Source organism: Moschus berezovskii, chromosome 7, assembly GCF_049115385.1.
Source record: "Moschus berezovskii isolate FMDL1 chromosome 7, NW_MosBer_1.0, whole genome shotgun sequence".
Taxonomy (NCBI): Eukaryota; Metazoa; Chordata; class Mammalia; order Artiodactyla; family Moschidae; genus Moschus; species Moschus berezovskii.
In genome coordinates this window covers 84320597-84346975 of record NC_142466.1, presented here as the reverse complement: position 1 = coordinate 84346975, position 26379 = coordinate 84320597, and the positions used below count along the sequence as shown (strand labels likewise).

The 26379-nt window shown below is 35.8% G+C and overlaps 1 protein-coding gene across 2 annotated transcripts in view; it reads left to right on the top strand.

Annotated features, from left to right (window-relative positions):
- Nucleotides 1-25829, top strand: part of UBQLN1 (ubiquilin 1) — a 62449-nt gene extending 36620 nt beyond the window's left edge. The window contains exons 2-11 of one of the 2 annotated variants that reach the window (XM_055427348.1): nt 2447-2598; nt 3709-3824; nt 9140-9402; nt 10011-10169; nt 10340-10574; nt 17544-17686; nt 20586-20669; nt 21879-21994; nt 22246-22414; nt 23829-25829. In XM_055427348.1, coding sequence (XP_055283323.1) covers nt 2447-2598; nt 3709-3824; nt 9140-9402; nt 10011-10169; nt 10340-10574; nt 17544-17686; nt 20586-20669; nt 21879-21994; nt 22246-22414; nt 23829-23981 — 1590 coding nt within the window. In that variant the 3' untranslated portion in view covers nt 23982-25829. The remainder of the gene's footprint in view (nt 1-2446; nt 2599-3708; nt 3825-9139; nt 9403-10010; nt 10170-10339; nt 10575-17543; nt 17687-20585; nt 20670-21878; nt 21995-22245; nt 22415-23828) is intronic. The other variant, XM_055427349.1, reaches the window with a different exon arrangement.
- Nucleotides 25830-26379: the final 550 nt, after the last annotated feature.

Below are 26379 nucleotides of genomic sequence, written 5' to 3'. Positions count from 1 at the left end.
CCCCATAGACAGAAGCCCACCAGGCTCCCCCGTCCCTGGAATTCTTCAGGCAAGAACACTGGAGTGGGTTGCCATTTCTTTCTCCAATGTGTGAAAGTGAAAAGTGAAGGTGAAGTCGCTCAGTCGTGTCCGACCCTTAGTGACCCTACAGACTGCAGCCTACCAGGCTCCTCCATCCATGGGATTTTCTTACTGGAGTGGCTTGCCATTGCCTTCTCCGCTTGTAGTAGCTACTGTTTATTAAACCACCTTATGTACCTGATGCTTGAATTTTACATACATTTTCATTCGGTTCTTGTAAAACTGTGTGTTATGCACATTACCTTATTATTTCTAACAGCTGCCAAAGAGAGAAATGCTTAATAATATGAGAATGGTTAATTCATGATTGGACTTAATCTTTTTATATAGAATATTGTGCTACTGTTGCTTTTTCTTTTTAATTTTGATTTAATAAATGGTGCAAAGCACAATGCCAAAAACATTAACGGTTAAAATTTCACCAAATGAAAAAATACTATAGAATACACAGTTGTAAAAAGCTACATTAAGTTATCCCTCTCTCAAAATAATGCCATCTATGTTATAAACCATGAGCACCCCATCAAAAGACGTGAACTGCTTTTGTTAATTCATATATATATATATGAATGTGTCACTTTGCTATACACCTTAAACAAACACAACACTGTAAATAAAATATAATATAATATAAAATAAAAATAAGTAACAGACCTTTGGGGCTTTACATCGAGTTAGAGTTCCTATCAGAGGGATAACGGCACCACAGCCGTACTGAATCCTCATGAAGGAGGCACACGAATGACTGGATTACAAGAGTTACAGGAATGAGAGCTGCTCACTTCCCAGAAACTACTGGTGCTTTAGCAAAGATTTTTCTAGTTGAAAACTGCTTATCTTATATAATAGGGTTATATATCATTTATTTTCGAAGAAAGGAAAGTTCAGATGGTAAAGGTCTGAAGTATTTACTGCGGTATAATTTCACATTATATTTGTGATTTTTAAATAAAAGTTACATTGAGTGTTGTAACTTGGTTATGGAAAATTTCATTTATACACAAAGGTAGAATGTGATGAATTTTGTTTCACCTCTCCTTGACAGTGATTGACATATGATCTATCTTGCTTTATGTTTGTATTCCTCTACACCTTCCCTCCTACCCCTGTAAGAAAATGTTAGATATTAATTAATGTGTCTTTCCACTTACTGTGACAACCAGAAATAGCATTATATTTCCAAAACATTGCCTTGATGATAATGTTATTGTCTATTGAAACCCAATTCTGTAGGACATTGTGGTATGATGGGATTCTTTGAATTTCTTTACCTGCCCTGAGATTTTCTGACTTTAACAGTGGAGTAAAACCTAAGTGTATAGGTGATTTTGGTGAAAGTGTGAGAAACTTATCTAGCATAGAATAAGTAAACTTTTCTGATCTTGGTTTGGCCAGAAAGTTTGTTCTGGCTTTTCTGCAAGGTACTATGGAAAAACTCAAATGAACTTTTTGGGTAGTCCCATAGTATGACACACTCTTCTGTTGTATGTTTCTGCATTTTATTCTCTTCCCTGGGAAGCCTTTCTTGAAGTTTTCTTGGCTTCTTCCTAATTACATTTAATGAAAACTTTCTCTAACTATCCTTTGTGCTTCCTCTGTACTTTGTGGTTTACTTGACTGCTCGCCTTTAGGGAGGAATTTTTACTTTCTGTTTCTACATGATGTGTGTGTTCTTGTGTTCAATTGCTCAGTTGTGTCTGACTCTTTGTGACCCTGTTGATTGTAGCCCGCCAGGCTCATCTGTCTGTGGGATTTCCCAGCAAGAATACTGGAGTGGGTTGCCATTTCCTTCTCCAGGGGATCTTTGCAGACCAAGACTCGAACCCATATCTCCTGCATTGGCAGGTGTACTTTTTACCACTGAGCTACAGGGCAAGCCTGTATATGCATGATACTGCTTGTTAATAGATGTTGGATGAAGTTGGGAATAAAGTCAGTATAATAAGCCAATAATCAGGCCAGTAATAAGAGGTTGGTTTCCTCTATATTGAAGTAGAAAGGAGCAGAATTTGAGATGGAAATCTGACGAAAGGAATATTGTAAACTTGATAAGAGCTATGTGTAGCTTGAACTACATTTAGTACCATTGATGTAAAATTGAATAAAGCTATGACAAAGAAGTGGATTATTAGGCCTTGAATGTAGGATATATGTATCTGTAATAAAACATTTGCGTTAGAGATGAGTGAAATGGTAATACTCATTTCCCACTAAGATCAAGATATGGACACAGAAAGGATATGTCTCCATATTGTTTGAGTTATTGTAGTATCTGTATTGGGGACTTTTTGAAGTACTTCTAGAAACTAGATTAGATGATGCTATGTAAACATCTGTAATACATACTTATTTTATTCTTACTTAGTTCAAGGAAGAGATCTCTAAACGTTTCAAATCACATACTGACCAACTTGTGTTGATATTTGCTGGAAAAATTTTAAAAGATCAAGATACTTTGAGTCAGCATGGAATTCATGATGGACTTACTGTTCACCTTGTCATCAAAACACAAAACAGGTAAGTTTTTAGAAACATTTTAGCTGTACACCATGAGTAAATGTTTATATTTCCCTTTTAAAAATAACCAGTTTTGCCTTTGAATGATTGGCTGTCATTAATATGTAAATAGATTAAAATTCATTTATTTGCTGCTGTTGATAACCAGATGGTTTTTAAAAAAGCTAATATGATTCAGTAATGCTAATGCTTACACATTTGATATTTTAGAATGTTCATCATCATTATTATTATATTACTTGAATTACAGAACAAGCAAATTAATGTTTTGAGATGTGTTTTTTTGTTTCAGATTTTTGGACAAAGATTAGAGGTGTGACTCATCTTCTTTGCAAATCACAAATTAGTAACCATATTTCATTAAATCTAAGTTCTTAAGAGATAATTTTATTTGTGTACCAGTAAGAAAAAATATCACCCATTAAATTGGTATATTTTCTTTTCATTGAGAATTATTTTCTACTTAGTGAAAGAGCTCCTAGAGCTTCCTTAGACTTACTTGAATATGGTATTTTATCATCATTCAGATTAAGTGAGATTCAGAACTCTTAACTGGTGTCAGATGGAAAGGGTTTCTAATAAACTCTCCTTATTTTTTGCTTGATGTTAAGTAATAATTAGTTGTTATTTGTATTGATTTTACAGCCTTCTTTGGTTAAGTCTGTTTTTTTACTTTCAACATTTTTAGTTCTGAGTAAAACTGCTCCCCAGTCCTTAAGAACTTAGGAGATGGATTAAAATTTGCTTCTATAGTCAGGCTTTGTGATGGTGATCAGTCATTAATTCTTTTTTGTGAGGTGATCTATCTCCCTCTCTTACACAATCAGTATGATTGAAATGTTTATGACATTTTTTATGTTTATGAATGTTTATTATGAAATATTTACGACAAGTGTACTTGAGGGGCAATTGAAGTATAGTTTGGATTTCATTGGATTTTACTATATTTGTTTATATTCATGTTCCTTGTGCTTAATTATCTCAGCATATTTACTTTACGATAATTTGAGTTCGTTTAAAAACTTTATTTGTATCTATTGGAATTTCAGAGCTCCTTTTGAAAATAATTCGCTCCAATGTTTATATTATGGTGTAAATTATTTTTCCTAGGCCTCAGGATCATTCAGCTCAACAAACAAATGCCAGTGGAACCAGTGCTACCACATCATCAGCTCCTAGTAGTAACTCCACATCTGGTTCTGCCACTGGCAACCCTTTTGGTTTAGGTAAGTATCTTTAGTCATTTTTCATAAGGATAAAAATAAATTTCCTTTTTCCCAGGATAGTTTTAAATAAGATGACAGTTAAACATTAAGTCATTTTAGCAATGACAAAAACTTCTCTAGCTTATTTCTATAATTGTACTTATTAAGGGGATATTTGGGGATACAGATGTACTTGCTTAGGTTACATTTATATATAATAAGTGATCAGTAAGTGGCACATTTCTTTTTAATAATGAAAGAGATGTACTGTATGTGTACCTGATTTGACCACCACATAATTGACCAATTCCACATAATTGGAAAAGATTAGTTAGTTGTTGATCATAAGCTAACCCCTTGAACACAATTTTCTCTTTTGTAAAATGAAAGTCTCAGATTGCATTAGTGATTTCTAACTATTCTAAACTCACACAGAAAGGCCTGATGAAAGCCCGGTGGTTAAGGATCTTTTGCATCAGCCAAAACTGCTTTTCTTAAGTTAGTTTTTACACTGAGGTTCTTAGGAAGGTTTAGTTGGGGAATAGAGTGATCTGAAGCTAACAGAAGTTGAAGTAGATAGATAAATGGCTTAGTGCTTCTTTCAGTTCCTAAGTTGTATGACAAGTATAATACCTTGAAATGACATTTTAACTCATTATTGACTGGGGTACTTTTGGTACTCTTGCCTAGAAAATCCCATGGACGGAGGAGCCTGGTAGGCTGCAGTCCGTGGGGTTGCTAAGGGTCAGACAGGACTGAGTGACTTCACTTTCACACATTGGAGAAGGAAATGGCAACCCACTCCAGTGTTCTTGCCAGGGAGCCTGGTGGGCTTCCGTCTATGGGGTCACACAGAGTCGGACACGACTGAGGTGACTTAGCAGCAGCAGCAACACCTGTGACCAGCAATTTTTATTTTGGCTAGCCAAAAATTAATTCTGTTATTTTACTAATACTTTGCAGTTTATTGCATGTAGTAGTTAACACCTGACAAATCTGTGAAGTTTTTTCCAGCACCGTGAGTTTTATTTTCACTTTCTGTATCAGAATCAGTTACTGAAGTTTTCTTTTTGTTGGTCTAATATTCACATCATCTGAATCAGTACTGTATTCTAAAGAACTGTCATCTGCTGAGATGGTAGCATGTATATCACTTGGACATTCAGAGAAAGTATCTGCATAAAATTCCACCTATTAATTCTTCATTCAGAATTTCACGATGAGTCATTGTTACAAATTTTACAATAATAAATGTGAGTTTATAGTATACACAAGGTTGGAACAAAAACCTGACAGAGCAAAATGTGAATAATGACATCATAAGTTGTGTAATGAATTCTTACACAGTTTATCGAGGCTCATATTTTCTTTCACTTCCAGGAAAAGTTTTTTAGTAATTTATTGATAGTTCTACTGTGCCAGTTATGTCGGAAACAACATTTAGGGCATGGCATTAATTCACATTCTCTCTCTCTCTCTCTTTTTAATGTTTGATTTAAACACATTTTGGGCTAAATGTTTCTCTTTTGGTTGAGGCAGATGAGTTTTAGATGGAAAACTGATTAACATGAACAATCTATAAAGATTAGAATGAAATTATTTAGTGTATTATTGAGGTAAATCTGTTCCCTCAATTTTTTTTTTTTAATATTTTTTATTTGGCTGTGCTGGGTCTTAGATGTGGCATGTTAACTGTTAGTTGGGGCATGTGGGATCTAGTTCCCTGACCAGGGAGTGAACCTGGGGCCCCTGCATTGGAAGCATGGAGTTTTAACCACTGGACCACCAGGGATGTCCCACTTCTCTCATTTTATAGTCAAAGAAATTGAAGCCCACAAAAGCTTTTGGTTAATTTGTCCCTTTGCTGCTTATTTCATTGCCATACCCTCCTATCTTAGTTACTTTTCTCCATCAGTTGTTCTGTATACCCTGTATATTTGTCTTTTTTTTTTTCGCTGTGTGTTTTCATTAAGGTCTGTCCCATGTTTAAATGGAGAAGGCAATGGCACCCCACTACAGTACTCTTTCCTGGAAAATCCCATGGACGGAGGAGCCTGGTAGACTACAGTCCATGGGGTCACTAAGAGTCGAACACGACTGAATGACTTCACTTTCACTTTTCACTTTCATGCATTGGAGAAGGAAATGGCAACCCACTCCAGTATTATTGCTTGGAGAATACCAGAGATGGGGGAGCCTGGTGGGCTACCGTCTGTGGGGTCGCACAGAGTCAGACATGACTGAAGCGAATTAGCAGCAGCATCTGCAGCATGTTTAAAAGCGACAGAATCCCACTACCACCTTTTTCTTTCTCAGCTATCTTTGGAAAAGATATATTCTGTTTTCTGTCTGTATTTCTCTTTCACTTAAGTTTGCTGTGCTCTATTTCTTGCCCCATCACTTGCCTTGATAAAGTCACCATTGACCTCTTAGCTTGCCAAATTTAATGGACACTTTTTTAGATTTTTAGACACTTAGATTGAAAGAAAGTGTTTTAAAATCTAAATTGCTGTCTTCTAATGCTTGCCAGTCTTTCCTTGAAATTATTTTTCTTTAATTCCTGATAAGCTTTTCCCCTGGTTAATTTTCTGATCAGTTTTTTCTCTCATTTGTGGGTCTCTTTTTCCTGTTCCTTTTATTAGTATTGTTCCGCCAAGTTCTGCCTTCTCTGTCGTCCGTTCTTTTATTCTGTTTTCCCTACTGACGTTATCCTAACTGTAAATTGTTGACTCTCGAATTTTTACCTAAACCCACATCAATTCTGAACTCCATGCCTTGTATTTAGCTCTTTTTGATATTACCTGATGTTACTCTTAAGTACTTTAGCGTGTATGTTCCTTCTTAGAAAGCAAAGAACAAAACAAATTAATTCATCATCTTGTCTCAGACTACTACCTCTCTCCAGCCAAGTCTGTTGGTCCATAAAATCTTTCCCACCCCATGTAATGATTCTCTTCTGTTACTACTTCCTTGATGTAGGTCCTCAACTTTTAAAAATGTTTATTACTCTATTACATTTCCACACTGTTGTTAAAAATATCTTAAGTGACTGTCTTGCATTTAAAATATTTCAAGATTTTGTGATGTAGCCTCTCCATTTTCATTTAACATTCTGCACAAGTTACACTGGTTAGGATAGGCTATCCTGTGGTAATGTGTCTGCTTAGTTGCTCCTTTGTCCATGGGGATTCTCCAGGCAAGAATACTGGAGTGGGTTGCCTTTTCTTCATGACTTTTTTTTTTTTAGTGAAGTATAGTTGATTTTACAGTGTGCCAGTCTGCTGTCCCACAAAGTGACTCAGTTATACACATATATACATTTTAAGAATATCCTTTTGCATTATGGTTTTCCACAAGATGTTTAATATAGTTTCCTCTGCTGTACATTAGGACCTTGTTTATCCATTCTAAATGTAATAGTTTGGTCATGCTTCGTGTATTCCACTGGTCAGTGAGGCCTCCATCTACATAGTCCTCAGGGACTCAAACTAACGGAATTCTACTATCTTGTAGCTGCACCATTTGGAATATGGCAGAAGATAGAGCGAAAGAGTTTTAAGGTGGACCTTGTATTCTAAACTTGGGCCAAAAGTGACACAGTACCATTTATTACAGTCCTTTGGCCTTAACTAGTCACATGGCAGTTTGTCCAACTGCCAAAAGAAAAGAAGATTGCACATGAGATGTTTGGTGAGCACTGTTGTCTGCTCTTTTGGTCATACTGAATTTTTTGTGGTTTAAGAATGCATCTGTTCTCACATTTATATTTGTGCTTTTGTAGATAATGTGCCTAGTATTAAATTGTCCTCTCAGCTCTCCCTACTTCTTGCCAACTTACTCATTTTCCAAATTCATTAAATGTTGTTTTGTGGAAAAGTAGCCATTTTGCTTTTAATATGTTATCTATTAATATATTAAGGTACTGTTAATAAATATATTATCATGGTATTCTGTGACAGTCTCTTGAAATACTTATTCTACATTTATTTTGTCTTTCCCACCAGATTGAGTTCTGAGGGTATGCTTGTCTTTTCTTGTCACCTTATTCCCAACATATAGCACAGTACTCAGTAAGTGAGAAATGAATGCATTTTGTTGGTTATATACAAAGTTTTACAATAAACAGTCACCCTCCTGAATCTGTTAGGTTTCTCCATGATTTAATTCCTTCAGAGAGACATCTGTTTCCATGATGGGCAGCAGCTCTGTTCCAACCAGTCATCAGTGAATTCTGCTTATTAAACTAGTCTCTAGTCTTCTGGAAAGAGATTATTAGAAGTATAGTCTACTGTATATTTTTCATTTCTTCTTTTAGTGGGCATATTCTGGGATTTTTTTTTTTTTTTCTTTCTGATACCAGCCAGTTCTCCAACAGTGCCTGGGTGGATATCCAGTAGTTCAATTCTGGTACTAATACCTGGAGTTAGTATTAGATCCCACAAGTTAAAGGACTTGGTCCCCTGTGACTGCCCCTACTTCAGATACCAGTCCAGTCCCAGGCTACCTGTACTTCTGATGGACAGGCTGTAAATTGGGGGTTCCTACAACACCTTATCAGGTTTGATGATTTACTCAGATGACTCACTGAATTCAGGAAAACACTTCACTTAAATTTACCAGTTTTTTATAAAGGATAGACCTCAGATACGTAGAAGAGGGAGAGAAGCGTAGGGCAAGGTATGGGTGTGGAGGGTAGGGGAAGAGTACAGAGCTTCTGTGCCCTCTCTGGGCATGTCACCCTCATACAATGTAAATTTGTTCACCAACCCAGAAGTTTGTGAATCTCATTGCACAAGAGTTTCACAGAATTCCATCTGTAGATCCTCTTCTAGCCCTGGAAGTTGGTGGATGGGCTGAATGTTCCAACTCTCAAAAAATCACATGATCTTTCTGGTGACCAACACATTCTGAGGCTATCTGGGAGCCCCATCCTAAGTAATATCATTAACATAAATGAGGTATGATCTAAAGGGACTTGTTACAGATAACAAGATATTGCCTTCTGTCAGGAAATTCTAAGGGTTTAAGAGCTTTGTGCCTGGAACCAGGTGCAACAAACAACCAAATAATATTTTTGTATTATACTGTGCATAGGAAATATATATTTATTTGGTTTTATTATTTAAATATCAGAGTGAACACATTTATTACTAGTCTCAATTATAGAAATTAAACGTACTTACAAAAGTAATAGGAAATCTATTTTTGCTTTAAGCTGAATGGTTTTCTGTTAATAGGCTATTGATTCAGTTAATATTTTTGCTTCATCTTCATATTTTAGCACAGTCATATTAATGATAAAATTTCATTTGTGTTTTTTCCCTTTATCTTCTTAGGTGGCCTTGGAGGACTTGCAGGTCTGAGTAGCTTGGGTTTGAATACTACCAATTTCTCTGAACTACAGAGCCAGATGCAGCGGCAACTTATGTCCAATCCTGAAATGATGGTCCAGATCATGGAGAATCCCTTTGTCCAGAGCATGCTTTCAAATCCTGACCTGATGAGGCAGTTAATTATGGCCAATCCACAAATGCAACAGTTGATACAGAGAAATCCAGAAATTAGTCATATGCTAAATAATCCAGATATTATGAGACAAGTATGTGAATAGTTTCATTTAGTTAAGAAATTATATAATTATTTTTTTTTTATTTTCTGTATTTAAAGAGCTTGCCAAATACATTAGCTAAAAAAAATGAACCCTAATCCTTGTTCAGGAAAACACAACAAAGCACTAATTCGAACTATCTGAACTTTGAATTTTTTGCTGTATTTTAAAGGTTTTTTTTTTATAAATAGTTGTTTTGCATGTCTAAGGAACAAAGAGTCCAATTCAAGAAATGGACATTCCCGCAGAGCACAGTGTTTCTCTCTTGATGTTATTTGAATGTTAGCTTGCTTTTTGAGGTGATTTTCAGCAGGAACTATTCACAATAATTTTCTTTCCTTTTTTAAAAAAATATTATTTTTTTAACACCAAAAACATTTTGTTTTGGAGTATAGTTGATTTACAATGTTGTGGTAGTTTCAGGTAAACAGCAAAAGGACTCAGTCATACATATACATATATCCGTTCTCCCCAACTCACAGTACTTTTCTGATTTAAGTATTGAAGGTTGCTAATTCAGAGAATTAGAAAACTTAGAAAATTAGCTATGACAGTTAATCTCGGCATCTTTTTCCTCCCTCTGGAAATCTTTTTCTTAGACATTGGAACTTGCTAGGAATCCAGCAATGATGCAGGAAATGATGAGAAACCAGGACCGAGCCTTGAGCAACCTGGAAAGCATCCCAGGGGGATACAATGCTTTACGGCGCATGTACACAGATATTCAGGAGCCCATGCTGAGTGCTGCACAAGAACAGGTAATACCACTGCTCTGTGCTTCAGGGCAAGGCTCCTGTTTTAATACAAATACATCTATGATTGAGCATTGTTTTTGTATGCAAAAATGCAGTTTTCATTAACGAAGATTTCTATATCTGTTATTTAAGACATAAGCTTATGCTTTATGATTTTTTGTCTTTTATTACAGTTTGGTGGTAATCCATTTGCTTCATTAGTGAGCAGTACATCGTCAGGTGAAGGTAGTCAGCCTTCCCGTACAGAAAATAGAGATCCATTACCCAATCCATGGGCTCCACAGGCTTCTCAGAGTTCATCAGCTTCCAGTGGCACCACCAGCGCAGTGGGGGGCACTAGTGGCAGTGCCGCCAGTGGTACTGCTGGGCAGAGTTCTGCTGCGCCAAATTTGGGACCTGGAGTAGGAGGTATGCTCCTAACAATGGATGCCTCTTCTCTTGTTATCCTGTGTGCTTTTGTGTGTGTTCAAGGAACAACTTTTATGAACTACCTTTTCATGTTGTAAGATGCTTTTTTTTTTCTTAAGGATGCTTTAAATGTGTAATGATTAGTATTAACTTGTGTGCATTGTAGTTCAAGAGGTTACCAAAGATTTCCAGAGGCAGTTTTGTGGTTTTGTCTTCTCATAAGATGGCCTGGGAGAAGTGGATTGTCTTCTCCTTTCAACAGCTTAGGGAAACTAAAGTGTAGGGGCAACACAGGTAGCCATGTATTTAATCAGTGGGGCACATTTTCCTTGACTTTAGTCCAGTTTTGTGTTCTTTTATAGGACTCAGTGGGTATCCATTCCTCACACCGGGGCTAAACTTAGCTGCATCAGAGCACCTGCTGGCTTTGTTTTAAAAGTCAGCTTTCTAATTCTTAACCTCAGACCTGTGGATCAGAATCTGCCACAGTGGAGTTTAAGATAGGTGTGTGTAAAGATACTAGAGATTCTGATGTGTGAGCAGGTTAGGAATTTACTTTCGGTCATTTTTCTGTAGACTAGATTCAATAAATGGCTATCCTTTTCAGTTATTCAGATATATACATGCTGAGTGTTAGGTCCAAAACCAGTAGCTAGAATGATTATTTTAGTCTTAATACTTAGCTTTTAAATGAGAAGAAATGAAAGCATGAGGCCACTTCCCTCAGGTGAGAGTGATTGGGTATATTTTAAAAGATAACTGTGTTTTGGCAGTGAAACTGAGATGAGATGCTGTATAAGGAATTTTTAAAAATTCTTTACTGAGAGGCAATAATCAGAATGGTCACAGAAGTATATATTCTTTTATAGAATACAGTGAGTAAAATGAGGTTTTTTGATAAAATACAAAGTGAAAGTCGCACAGTCGTGTCTGACTGTTTGTGATCCCATCAACTGTAACTTGCCTGACACTCCTGTTCATGGAATTCTCCAGGCAGGAGTACTGGAGTGGGTTGCCACTTTCTCCTCCAGGGGATCTTCCTGACCCAGGGATCAAACCTGGGTCCCCTGCATTGTAGACAGATTCTTTACCAACTGAGCCACTAGGTAGCCCTAGAATACAAAGTAGTTTTGTAAAATTTTAAATAATGCCATTTTTAAAAATTGAGGTATTATTGACATAAAACATTATACGAGCTTCAGGTGTCAGGTGTAAAGTGAAATGATAGAGTATTTTTATTGCACAATGATTGCTGTGATAAGTCTCAGTCAGTTCAGTTGCTCAGTTGTGTCCGACTCTGTGACCCCATGGACTGCAGCACATCAGGCTTTCCTGTCCATCACCAGTTCCTGAAGCCTACTCAAACTGATGTCCATCCAGTCAGTGATGCCATCCAGCCATCTCATCCTCTGTTGTCCCCTTCTCCTGCCTTCAATCTTTCCCAGCATCAGGGTCTTTTTCAGTGAGTCAGTTCTACGCATCAAGTATTGGAGTTTCAGCTTTGGCGTCAGTCCTTCCAATGAATATTCAGGATTGATTTCCTTTAGGATTGACTGGTTGGATCTCCTTGCAGTCCAAGGCACTCTCAAGAGTCTTCTCCAACACCACAGTTCAAAAGCATCAATTCTTTGGCACTCAGCTTTTTTTATAGTCCAACTCTCACATCCATGCATGACTGCTGGAAAAACCATAGCTTTGACTAGATGGAACTTTGTTGGCAAAGTAATGACTCTGCTTTTTAACATACTATCTAGGTTGGTCATCCGGAGAAGGCAATGGCAAGCCACTCCAGTACTCTTGCCTAGAAAACCCCATGGATGGAGAAGCCTGGTAGGCTGCAGTCCGTGGGGTCGCTAAGGGTCGGACACAACTGAGCGACTTCACTTTCACTTTTCACTTTCACACATTGGAGAAGGAAATGGCAGCCCACTCCTGTGTTTTTGCCTGGAGAATCCCAGGGACAGGGGAGCCTGGTGGGCTTCCGTCTATGGGGTCACACAGAGTCGGACACGACTGAAGTGACTAAGCAGCAGCAGCAGCAGCAGGTTGGTCATAGCTTTTCTTCCAAGGAGCAAGTGTCTTTTAATTTCAATAAAATTGAAAACCATCTGCAGTGATTTTGGAGCCCCCCAAAATAAAGTCTGTCACTGTTTCAACTGTTTCCCCATCTGTTTGCCATGAAGTGTTGGGGCCAGATGTATGATCTTAGTTTTCTTAATGTTGAGTTTTAAGCCAACTTTTTCACTTTCCTCTTTCACTTTCATCAAGAGGCTCTTTAGTTCTTCTTTGCTTTCTGCCATAAGGGTGGTGTCATCTGTGTGCCTGAGGTTCTTGATATTCCTCCCAGCAATCTTGATTCCAGCTTGTGCTTCATCCAGCCTGACATTTTGCATAATATACTCTGCATATAAGTTAAATAAGCAGGGTGACAGTATACAGCCTTGATGTACTCCTTTGTCCAGTTCTAACTGTTGCTTCTTGACCTGCATACAAGTCATGTCTAAACATCCAAAGTTTTAAGTCTAAAAACCCAAATAAACCATGTTTAAAACAAGGAAAACACTATCCTATTCTGATTTTATCAAATGCTTATTTGATTTTTACTGATAAACTTTTGAGAGATGCTTCATTCACATTTTAGAGGTCTAAGAGCAGAGACAAAGGTTTAATAAGGTTTCCCAGCTGATAGACAAATTATTTTTAATTGTAGCATGGTGTCTAAAGTAACAACTTTGTCTTACAAACAAAATGGTCTTGTAACTTTTTACTCAGCTTTTTTATTTAATGGCTTGATATGCTATTTAAGATTTCATGTTAATATTTCCATCAAAGCAAAACAAGAAACAGAATAATGATTGTACCCTGATGGCCTAACATTGTTAGCATATGTTTATACTAGTAGGACATTTACTCAACTATTTGAAGTTAAGCACACATGTACCCGAAAGTTGAAATTCTTTACTCTTCTTTTGCCCTGTAAGCACTCACTCTGGAAACTGAGGAAATTGTTGAGCAAGGGTCAGCAAATTTTTCTTGCACTGGCATAATAATACTTTAGGCGTTGCAAGCCAAGAGCCAAAAGAACAAAATCAAGACTATTTTATTAAGAAGGGAAGGGAATTCCCTGGTGATCCCAGTGATTACAACTCCTTGCTTTCACTGCATAGGGCACGAGTTTGATCCCTGGTCAGAAAACTAGCCATGTGGCGTGGCAAAAAAAAAAAAATAGAATATTACATTAGAAGACCAATCTCCACAAGTTCTTTTATTGATGGAATTAAAAATATAATAATTGGGTATAATATTATTTTTGTTGTTCAGTCACCCAGTCATGTCTGACTCTGTAACCCCGTGGACTGCAGCACACCAAACTTTCCTGGGGTTTGCTCAAACTCAGGTCCATTGAATCAGTGATGGATTATATAGTTTTACACATTCCCTAATGATAGGAATGGAATTCTTTTTAGGGATAACATTTTGCTTAATTAAAATCCACAATGTTTCCTTTTGTCAGTTGCAAATCATTTGTAAATGTTCATCTATTAATACTGATAAGTAATGAGATTTTACTTTTTTCATTTCAATTATGTATTGATTCCAAAAATATGACTATAGCATGTTCATTAGTTGGAAAGTATTTGTAGGATTCTGTTAGAGTCTTCTTGGTTTTTTAACGTGTCATTGCAGATTAATCAATTCCAGTTGAAGATTAGGTCATAGTGCCTCAGTTATACAGTGAAATGAATTTTAAAGCATGGAAATTTCTTTGTACTTGCACTAAGGTCCAAAAAATGCTGTTGGAACAATAATATGAGCTCAAAATTATATTTACTGCAAATCTGTGAAAAGAGATCTTGTTGTTTGTTTTAACTTGACAGCACAAGAATGTAAAAAGCAGCTTGATATTGTTTGTGATTCAAACAGTTTCACTTGTCAGAATGCACTTCACAGTATGGATTTGACATGTAAATGTTGTTTTGTCTTCTAATTTAGGGAATTCAGTGAGAAACATTACCAGGTTCTAGCAAAAGATAATTTCCAGAGTCATTTAGTGTTTGATAATGGTGATTGTGGTTCAGCAGAATTTCAGTCTTAGCTCTGAGCTTAAAAAAAAAAATTACAGTAAAATGGTGTCTTTTTAAAAACAAACAAAACTAGAAAACTACTACTCTTAAGCCATCAAACTGCCATGTACTTAGGCAAGTCAGGATATTTCTGACAAAAGTTCATGAAATTGACTGTAGCTAAGTTCACAAGAATGAAATGAAATTTATTATTGGTAACTTTTATCAGTTAAGTAATGTTAAAGTTCAAAGTATTTTCCAGAGAACCTGCTGATGAATCAGTGGATCAGCTATCGTCTAAATACCTTTTATTTTTATAAACAGTATGTCTGTCCAATTAATCCTTTTAAGACTTTACATGTGTTTTTATCATCATGAGATGTAGCACATCTTAGCAGATTCTACTTCAGGTTGTACCAAATGAATGTTCTCTTAACTCTGAAAATTGTTTTGCTTATTATTTCATGCAGACTATTTATAGAAGCTAATTTTAGTTACCTCCATCTTGACCTTGTTGCCTCACAAAAGAACTGAGCAGTATCGTAACATTTATGTATTCATTAGGAACCAAAGAATACTACTCAAAATAATTCGTGTTTTTAAATTATCAGTTAACAGCTCAATGTCCCTAACTTTTGAGAAATTGTTCTCCTTGAAAGGCGAGTAGCCTCAAACAAGTTTATTTTCCCAGCACGCATTTCCCTGGGTGCTGCAGTCAAAATTTAAATAACCATACTAATTAATCATAACTAGTATGCTGCTTTTCTTGCTTGGTTAACAAATAAACCATTTAGGAACCTAACTTTGGTTGTAGCTTTATTTTCATTTTTAATTTTTGTGAAGAAATTTGGCTGTGATGAGATAATTGTATTTTATTTTTTAACTTAGTTACTTTTGGCTGTGCTGGGTCTTTGTTGCTGCATTCAGTCTTCCTCTAGTTGAGACGAGTAGGGGCTACTCTCTAGTAGTTGTGCAATAGCTTCTCTTATTGCAGAGTGTGGGCTTTAGGGTACATGATCTTCAGTAGTTGCGGCATGTGGGCTCAGCAGTTGCAGTTCAGGGGCTTAGTTGCTCTGCAGCATGTGGGGTCTTCCCAGATCAAGGATCAAACCAGTGTCCCCTGCATTGTAAACGGACTCTTAACCATTGGACCACCAGGGAAACCCCAGTAATTGTATTTTTCTGACTTGCTTTGCTGTGGTACTGCTCTGTCTAACAATGTTGAGGTGTATTTTATTATTTTAGTATCATTGCATAGTAGTATGCTTTGCCACCTCATTTGATAAAATAATTCATCTACTGTGCCTTAAAAGCAGGCACACATAGTTCCAGTTCTCCCCGTTTTCTTCTTGTTCTGACATAAATAGTATGCACTGGTAATGAGAATAGAAATAGCAGTATGCTACAGTGATTCATGGGGCATAAGGTATAACTGAGTTACTGATTTGTGGTTCACCCAACAGCTGTGTAGAGTATGATAGTTCCACATGGAGCCTCTGTCCAAACTTCTTGTCTACTATAAATAATAAATAAGGCAGCATGACTGTGTCCCAACAAAATGTTATTTATGGAACTTGAAGTTTGGATTTCATAGTTTTCACATTTCACACAAAAATTTTGTGTGTGAAATTTTTTTTTTTTTTTTGCTACAGTAATTCATGGGGCATAAGGTATAACTGAGTCATTGATTTGTGTTTCATCCAACAGCTGTGTAGAGTATGACAGGGCCACATGGAGCCTCTGTCCAGACTTCTCAGTCTGCTATAGATAATAAATAAGGGAGCATGACTGTGTCCCAATAAAATGTTATTTGTGGAACTTGAAGTTTGAACTTGATATTTTCACATTTCACAAAAAAAATTTTTTTAACCATTTAAAAGTGTAGAAACCATTTTTAGCTCATGGGCTATATTTGCCCTGCAGACTAGGTTCATCCACTGTATCCTTAGTCTCTGGAATGTGGCGGGGGTAGGGGAGTAACATAAATTGAAATAATATGAGAGAATAGGAAAAACAAAAAACTGCAGAATTACAATAAACTAGAAAGTTAGATGGGAAGAGTCAAATGCTTTGAGCTTGTTAAACTGCACTGAATGGAATAAGAACAAGGGGAGTGAAAAAGTTTGAGAATATATCTGAGTTTATCTAGTCGGCAAGTGAAAATGTGGATATGTGTTGAACAGATTAATTTCCAAAGAATATTGAATTCACATAAATTTAGCTATGATGCTGCTGCTAAGTCGCTTCAGTTGTGTCCGACTCTGTGCGACCCCATAGACGGCAGCCCACCAGGCTCCTGCATCCCTGGGATTCTCCAGGCAAGAATACTGGAGTGGGTTGCCACTTCCTTCTCCAAAATTTAGCTATAGCTCTCTACAAAAAAAAAAAAAGAATAATAGTAGCAAGTATCTACATTTTGCAGATAGGGAAACTGAAGTATGAAGAAGGCCCCTTAATTTGGGGTTGAATTCACTGAGTGCCAGGATTCAGTGAAAATCTCATGGAGGCCTGGGTGAGAAGCCTTCCTTCTTTTTTAGTTGGGAACATACTGAGTGCTGAATATAATTCTAGTTAAGTGATTCTGGAGGAAAAGTTGGCTCAGACATTTTCACTTAAGGAGATTTTTCAGTAGTAAACTTTGCCTTAAATTGATTTTTTAGAACCTAGCCTTTCCATAAGATGTGATTTTCCTGTAAATGCAACTAGAATCTTTAAAGTCAATAAACCCTCCTTAATTGGTATACATTGAGTATGTAGTTTTAGAGATCTTAGTTTTAAAAATTCTTTAAGTTCAGTTGATAACTAATAGGTATGTTTGTCTAAAATTGCCAAAATTATTGTTTTAAAACTTTCTTTTATTTATCTTTCCCTTGGTAAAATGTCTTCTTTTTAAAAAAACTTCCAGCTAGTATGTTTAATACACCAGGAATGCAGAGCTTGTTGCAGCAAATAACTGAAAACCCACAACTTATGCAAAACATGTTGTCTGCCCCCTACATGAGAAGCATGATGCAGTCACTAAGCCAGAACCCTGACCTTGCTGCACAGGTGAGTTTATAATTGTAAGCACTGTGTATCAAAATGGCCTAACCAAATCATTGTGATTTTGGCACGTTTGTTTTGTGTGTGCTGCTTTACTACACTAGAAAAGCAAATTGCATCTCCCAATTTTTTGGACAGTTTGTTTCTTTACATTAAATTAATACTTCATAATATAATTAAAACAGCTTCATTTCCTCTGTCCACTGGCTAGAAAGAAGTTCAGGTTTCCTTTATATCTACATATGTTCATGTAGGAGATGGATAGAAAAGTTTATGATTACTCTCCCTTTTGAAACCTATTCTTCAAAATAGCACTTCAGAAACAGTACTCTTTAGTGTAATGTAAATCTTGAAAGTGATTAAGAAGTGTTAATACATTTGAAAGACTTTTATTTATTAGATTACACAGATTCTGAGTATTAGTCATATTCAAAATGGCAGTTCTAAAAGAGCCTGAAATTGTTCAGTATGGGCAGAGAGATTTGTGGGAACAGTATTCTCATCCTTTCCACTACAGATCTCCATCCAAAGTTAGTACACTGGTCCTTCATCAAGTAATTATTTTTTAACTTGTTTCAGAAGAGACCATAACTGAAAAAATGAGTGAATCACAACCCTAGCTGAATGTTTAGGATAACTTTGGAAATTTTAAGATTAAAAAAACTTTTTTAGCCCCATTCTCAGACAGTTTGATATAACTGTATTGGATTTTTTTTTTCAAGTTCCCTAAGTGATTCTGATGTACCCGTGAGTTAAGAACCATTGGGCTTGAAAAACCTTAGAGAATATGAACTAAACTTGATCGTCTATAATTTATATTTGCTGTTTATTAAAAATGGTTTCTGTGGAATGTTGGGAATTTAAAATAGTTTCCTGTAATCTCTCTCCATTTCCAAAATTTTAAAAGCTCTTAAATCACTTTCTTCATTATATCAAATGAGATAGTTTTTATATTTCTAAAATCTGGAACCATGTTGATTCAAGTATATAGCAGATATGTTTGAGTTAACAGCCCTCAGTAATAATTTCTATTCTCTTAAAATTTGTAAAATTGGAAATAAAGATATTTTTAGATAAATTTTTATATACTTTCAATTTGTATATTGTAGGTATACTTTATTAAATATTGTTTTATTCATGAGAAAATTATTTGAGTTATTAGTATTATATGCTTCAGCTTACTGTGATGATAGCACTTTAAAATAAATGTGGAAAATATGTATCAGAGTGATCCTATTTGTATGGTTTTAAATACATATTTGCCTATTTAATAATCATTAAATGTGCATCTTGCTTTAAAATTTTGACTCTAACAAGCACATTCCCAGCCACTTAAACTAACAATTTTACATTTTTAAAGTGACTTGAGCACTTTTGTATGTTGCTTATTTTACTCTAAAGCAAAACATTGAAACAAAAGTAAGCTAGATGTGAATTGGCTTTTATAATATTGATAGATAATTGTTAGAAACGTTCACAATGTACTTTGGTTACCAGTGTATTAAAGTTTGTAGTTTGATTTTCATTTTTAGGTATTCAAAAAAGTCTGATTGTATAAACTTTATATAGTCAGGTAAGTTAGGAGAAAAATCTTAATCAAATGTGATAACAATTTTCTGAGAAAGTATGAATCGGCTTAAGATGACACACTTTTTCAAATAACATGAATCCTAAAAGATAAATGTGATAACTTTATTGACTGGAGCCATTAAAGAAGCAGGTTTGTTGGTCTCAAGTAGATTTTACTTTATTTACTGTGAACTTACTGGTCACTTCTAAATAAATGCTGTATATTCATAAAACTTGTCCGACTTCTTCCTATCTTGTTGAAATTAACTAAATCTACTTTGCAACAGCTGATAAACTGAGGGAGGGAGGGAGGAATTCTGTCTACTTTTAGCAATTAACATGTAATTACTCTCACATATAGTTCATTATTAATATTTGAGGGTAGGGATCATTCTCCACACCGCTCCCCCACCAGACTTTGGATGTGAACTGGTAAATAGGCTATCAGTAAATCATTGTTAGTTGACTTTTCGCAGGGAAACTGATATAAAATTTGTCTTTTTTGAAGCTATGAGAATTTAGTTTCTGGTTATGCTATTGTGTATTGTAATCTTACTTTTAGGTATGCAACACATTAATATTGGCCCTGACTCTGATTTTTAACTCATTAAACACCCATTTGAAGGTTAGGAGGCATGCCATTTTTTCCATCTCTGGTGGTAGTGAGGTGAAATCTAGAGGCTAATTTTGGTGTTCTCAAATGATTTACATCGTTTAGGTCTTATTAAAGCATTTTAATACTTTATCCCCAGAGATCTATTGGTTCTAGTCCTAGGCTGATTTTCACCTGGCAACTCCATTTCTCTGGCAAGTTGGTTGCTGTTCTGTGGTGTTATTTTTCTGGACCTAATATTAGCTCTTTTGCAGTAAGCAGGTAGATATAGTGGTTCCAAATCTGGATTTTCTCTGTGCTTGCCACTTGTGTGTTGAGGTGTCTGTGCAAGCCATGTATAGTTCCATGTATTGATGCTTACGTTTATTCTGTGAGTGTAGCAGAAAATGTATCTTCATGAATTCCAGTTACTTCCATTTTTCTTTCAAGGGCAAATATTCACCTTTACTCAAGGAAAAGCCTAAGAAAATGATTGCTTTTATTTTTTAGGATATCGCATGACATTATCATAATCACCATTCTCATTGAGAGAGAAGATGCCTCATTTTTGTTTTTTCTGGAGATCCCTCTTGTGGACATTATCTTCCCTTTTTTATTCATGTTCTACCTTCCTCCCTGTTAAGTGCCAGGTTAGGCACTGGGGGGGAAGATAGACTATTAAACAAGGTACATTACTTGTTTCAGATATTTCCAGTTAAAATTGTTTGAACACTTGCCCCATAGATGATGCTGAATAATCCCCTATTTGCTGGAAATCCTCAGCTTCAAGAACAAATGAGACAACAGCTCCCAACTTTCCTTCAACAAGTGAGTAAGAAAAGATGCTAGCTGTCTTTGGTAATGATTTGCTTGAAAGTTTGATGGTAAACATTTTCCTTGCTTTTTCTCTGGCTGGTAGCAAAATGTAGAGTAGAGTCTGCTGTCAATTTGCAGAGAATTCAGCTTGATTTTTAACTGAGCCCCATTTCACTGCTGACCTTTTGCTTCTATTTTTAAAAATATAAATTCTGAGGAAAGGACCATTTGGTTTTTGTTTTTGAGGATTTTTAGGATTTTGAATGTTTTGTTAATATCATAAACCATTTCCTTTCACTTTACTAACTTTGAAGTGCTTCATTGTGTCATGTTATGCTTTATGGTTTAACTAATCTCAAGTAACAGGAAGAGAGCTACCCTTTACGTGTTTGGTTTCTTCATAATGTTTTAATTCCTCCAAATTAATAGACTGCCTGTTTTCCAAGGGGTAGATCTCATTCCTCAAACTTGGAATTAGCAAGATTAAAATTGTCAGTCTTGTCATATAAGGAAGTTACTTTAATTAAAAAGTACTTGAGATTGCCATGGTATGTTACTATTTAAAAAGAAAAGAGGAGTCAGTCTTGGTGTTTTGAAACTGGTAGTTCTAGGGAGGGCTTTTAAATATTATCCAAATGATCCTCTGACCTATAAACCATTATCTAAGGTTAGTCAGTGTCCTTGGTTTATTGTAATGATGTAGGCCTATCTTTTTTGGTTAGTCAGGTGGTGTATATTTGGAAGTAGTGAAGCTGAACCAACACATGTGTTAACTTCACCTTTGGAACTATTGTGTTAGAGTGTATCTGATTGGTAAAATTGTTCCATCAGCAACAGATTAACACTTGGTCAAGGAGGAATATATGGCTTTCACCATATTACCATGTGATATAAACTGTGCATTTGGAGGTTGTCTCTTAAACAATGCTTTTTATCTGTTGGAAAACGAGGAACAACTATGGCTTCTAGAGGGGCTCCTGATTGTGTTTCATTATGAAAAATGGTTTTCACAATGGACTTGGGAGGAGGTCAAGTGATGATTCACACATGACATTGCTGTCAAAGGGGAGGTGCTTGTGTTTATATTGGGAAAGAAATTACAGATTACCAGTGTCTAGGAGTAAGGGTTTAGATTTTCTCCAGCATAGCAAAGAAAACATTTTCATTTTACCTTCACTAATTTTAATTCCCTCGTAACCACTGGTTTTCTTTCTTCCTTAGATGCAGAATCCTGATACGTTATCGGCAATGTCAAACCCTAGAGCAATGCAGGCCTTATTACAGATTCAGCAGGGTTTACAGACCTTAGCAACTGAAGCCCCCGGCCTCATCCCAGGGTAGGCTTATTTGGGAAAGATTGTGAAAGTGCACAGTGGTTACTTTCTCTGAGAATTTCAGATTTAATGGCCATTCCTTTTTTGGGTTGAGATTGTTTGTAAGAGAGTTTTCAAAGTTAAAAATGCTTCTTTTAAGAAAATAACTTAGCTAACATTATGTTAAATTGTAACTGATTTGCCATTAGCCAGCCTGGTCTGGCCTCTTATTTTTTTAGGAGTTTAGATTTACTAACTGTTGGTGTTTTCTCTAGGTTTACTCCTGGCCTGGGGGCATTAGGAAGTACTGGAGGCTCTTCAGGAACCAATGGCTCTACTTCTGCATCTAGCGAAAACCCAAGTCCCACAGTAGGAACCACCGAACCTGGACACCAGCAGTTTATCCAACAAATGCTGCAGGCTCTTGCTGGAGTGAATCCTCAGGTAATTATTCTTTTCTGCTTTTCTTAATGGTAGAAATTTCAAAAAAGTAAAGAAAGTGGTCATCTTTGGGGGCTTAGAGCTTGCAATGAAAAGTTTGTTCTTAATTATATTGATTCTAAAAAATAGGCATAATTGTTAACTTTGGTACTATATTAGACATTAAAAGAAATGTTATAGTTGCAGGGAAGAAATGCTCTGCTGTAATTTTGGAAATTGCTTTTTAAAATGTATTCTTTTTTTGGAGTCCGTGTTAGAAAACTGTTTGAAATAGATTATTTTTTATAAAAGTTTGTCAGGGAGGAATAGAAATTGATTATTCCAAATACCTCCTGAACAACTGTATTCTATCTGCTCTTTGTATTTTGGCTTAAAAGTTGTAAGTACTTCACCCAACCTGCTACTGCTTCCCATGGTAACTTGTGTTACCTCACAAATATGGCTAAAAAATGTGAACTCCTAATGTGCTTGCATCTAGAATCATTTATTTACTAAGAATATGCCACTTTTACAGATGATTGCAAATTCAAACCTGTCACGGTAGATTGTGCTCAAACTACTACATGATGAAAATACAGCATAGTTTTTTATTTTAAGCCTTATTCAATACAATAAACAGGTCAGAGTTTTATCTTATACGAGGATTTGTATTCCTGATAACTAGCATGACATGCTGGCTCAGTAAATGTTCTTCGAATTAATAGGAAAAAGCAATTTCAGGTATTGGACAGAATTGTTACCTAAGTTGAACAATGTATAGGCCTCACCATTATCATTTTGCCCAGAATTGAGTGATCATTTATGTATTTCTGTAGTACATCATTTCTGAAAAGGAGATGCAGCTGAAAAAATGAGGAGTATAGTATGTACATCTGAAATTGGAACCTTTTTCTGAAGACTTGACTGGCTGATACAGAAATTAAAGACATTCTAACCCTCATTAGATTAGAACTTTAGAATTTTATACAAGAGGACACTGGCTTTTACAATTACCCAATTGGTCGATAGCTCCAAAATTTTTTTTTAAATTATTTTTTTAGTAGTAAGTATCTTATTTTTCCATTATTTATATATTTTTAGTTTCTTGAGTTTTTTAATTGGAGGATAATTTCTTTACAATATTGTGTTGGTTTCTGTTGTACAACAGTACTAATCAGTGATAATTGTATGTATATCCCCTCCCTCTTGAGCCTCCCTCCCACCTGTCTAAGTTGTAACAGCACCAGGCTGGGCTCCCTCTGTAAATAAAGTACTAATTGGACTTTTAAATATGTTGAATATGTTTCACGAGAGGCCAGTGCTTTTATATCGCTTGATAGATTAGCAGATGTTAAAAAGCAATTAAAATTTTAAAAGATTATTTAGGTGTGACATGGACTGATTTTCCTTAGAGCTTTGGTTTGTTTTTGTTTAACAGCTACAGAATCCAGAAGTTAGATTTCAGCAGCAACTGGAACAGCTCAGTGCAATGGGATTTTTGAACCGTGAAGCCAACTTGCAAGCTCTAATAGCCACAGGAGGTGATATCAATGCGGCTATTGAAAGGTTACTGGGCTCTCAGCCATCATAGCAGCATTTCTGTATCTCGAAAAAAATGTAATTTATTTTTGATAACGGCTCTTAAATCTTTAAAATACCCGCTTTATTTCATTTTGACTCTTGGAATTCTGTGCTGTTATAAACAAACCCAATATATGATACATTTTAAGGTGGAGTGCAGTAAGATGTGTGGGTTTCACTGTGTTTGTTTGTTTTTTGTTTTCCTGGAACAGTGGGAATCAATGCTTTTTCATTTAAGGCTACTGCATGCATCAAACACTTCTGCATTTATTGTAATTTTTAAAAACATATCACCTTTTATAGTTGGGTGAACAGATTTTTGTCCTGCATCTGTCCAGTTTATTTGCTTTTTAAAACATTAGTCTCTGGTAGTAATTTATGTAGAATAAAAGCATTAAAAAGAAGCAAATCATTTGCGCTTTATAATTTGTGATACAACATTGCTTATCGTGACTTTGGCATGTATTTTTGCAAACAAAAATGCTGTAAGATTTATACTACTGACAGTTTTTGCTTTATTTGTATACAATGTATGTATGCACATTTGGGATAGCATCTCTAGAAACATACTACAGTAGACCATCTGAGCAAAACGTCTGTAATGGATAAAATAAAGATAAGGAAATACTTCAAAGTGGAGTATTTCTTAATTGTGTAGGATCTTACAGCATCTTTGATAAACATCTCAGCAAAAGTACTGGTTAGTGAGGCTAGTTGAAAATACAGTAGAAAAACTGATTCTGGTTGTCTCTTTAAGGACGTATTAATTGTACAGACAAGATGATGTAACATTGTCTCAGCATTCACAGATTGTAAATTACCTTAATCTTTGTGCAGACTGAAGGAGCACTGTAGTATAACCCCAAAGTGCATTTGCCTAGGACTTTCAGCTTCTCCCATAGGTAGTTTAACAGGCATTACAATTTGTAATTGAAATGTTGCTTTCACTGAAAGTGTCTTGATGTTTCAGTTATTTTTAATCGCCATATAAAAATAGAACTATCTTCTGGGTTTATCAGTTTTCTCATGCACAGGCAATACACGAATTTAAAATGATTTGTGAGCCACTTGTTTCTGAAGTGTTTTGGTAGTTCTATTAAGAAATAGTTAAATATTGTGCTTTTCAGAGCCTGAGAGAAGGGGAATTTTGGGGGTGGGGTGGGGTTCTGTCCTGGATTGGGCCAGCCTAAATAATACTGGCAACCAAGATTCTGTTAGGATTTCTGTGCATATAGTGTAGTAAAGAAGTATCATTCAGGGGTGAAAACAAAGAGCCGTTTTAACAATGTTGAGTACATTTGGCTGTTCTACAGCTTTTTTCTTCCCTCCCCAAGGAAATTCTGTTTGCCTAACTCTCAAACTATTGGGGTGGTACATTCCTTTAGGACCAATTAAAACCTAACTTTGGGGTCAGTAATATATTTGGCTGACTCTGGTTCAGTATTCTCTTAGGTCATTCATTATATTCTCTCATGTACAGTTAAGGGAAATTAAAATGTTAAAGTAACTAAAATTAATTCAGACCAGTAAAATCAAGGGAAATACAAGTTGAATTCCATTACTTCTGTAAGTTGCTTGCTATTAAAAAAGGTAAAGAGGCAGGTTGCCCACCATTTCGTGCACTGTTTTGACACTGTCCCCTGGAATAAAACAGGTACAAAGGTTAATTAAGATGGAGGCATGACTAAGAGGAACTTGTTAAGGATGATATTTGTGTGTATCTGCTCTCTCTGCCTTATGCCTCAGTATGGTTTTAAAACTTTTGTACTAGCAATTGGTGGTATACAGTGTTGGGGTAGTGTCATAACCGGTTTGACAATTTATTAATCACAAAATAACAATAAATCTCTAGCTTTTACACTTGTTTGTCTTGCCTTTTTTGTAGAAAGAAAAAGATGTCTTCAATTTACTTTCAGTATTCATGTCTTTTAAAGACTACTAGAATTGATTGACCCCCAGATTTTCCTACACTTGAGGTTATTTTTCATTAATTTTTTTTTGTTTCCTCGGTTAAATTATGTGTGTGTATACTATATTGTGCATTAGAAAGGGAACCAACTGGGACATCGGGTAACTTGGGCTTTTGCTTAGTTTTTTTGGTTCTTGACTAGTTATTTGGAGTCAGGGGATCATGACTGAAAGTGGTGGTGAGGCCTGTGTGGCACACCCACCTAGATGATTCTTAAGAACCTTTTAGTTGTCACCCTGGTGTGATTTTTTTTGTTACTGTTTGTTTCTGATACGTTCATCTTAGATTTGAGTATCTTTTAAGGAGTTTAAGATACTTAAAATTCTCCAAAGCCTTATAAACAAACAAATAAAAAAACCCTCCTAAATTGTTCTCATATTGAGTGGTGAAAATAACATTTCAGGATTTTATTTCCCAAGTGGAATACTTGTGATCCTAC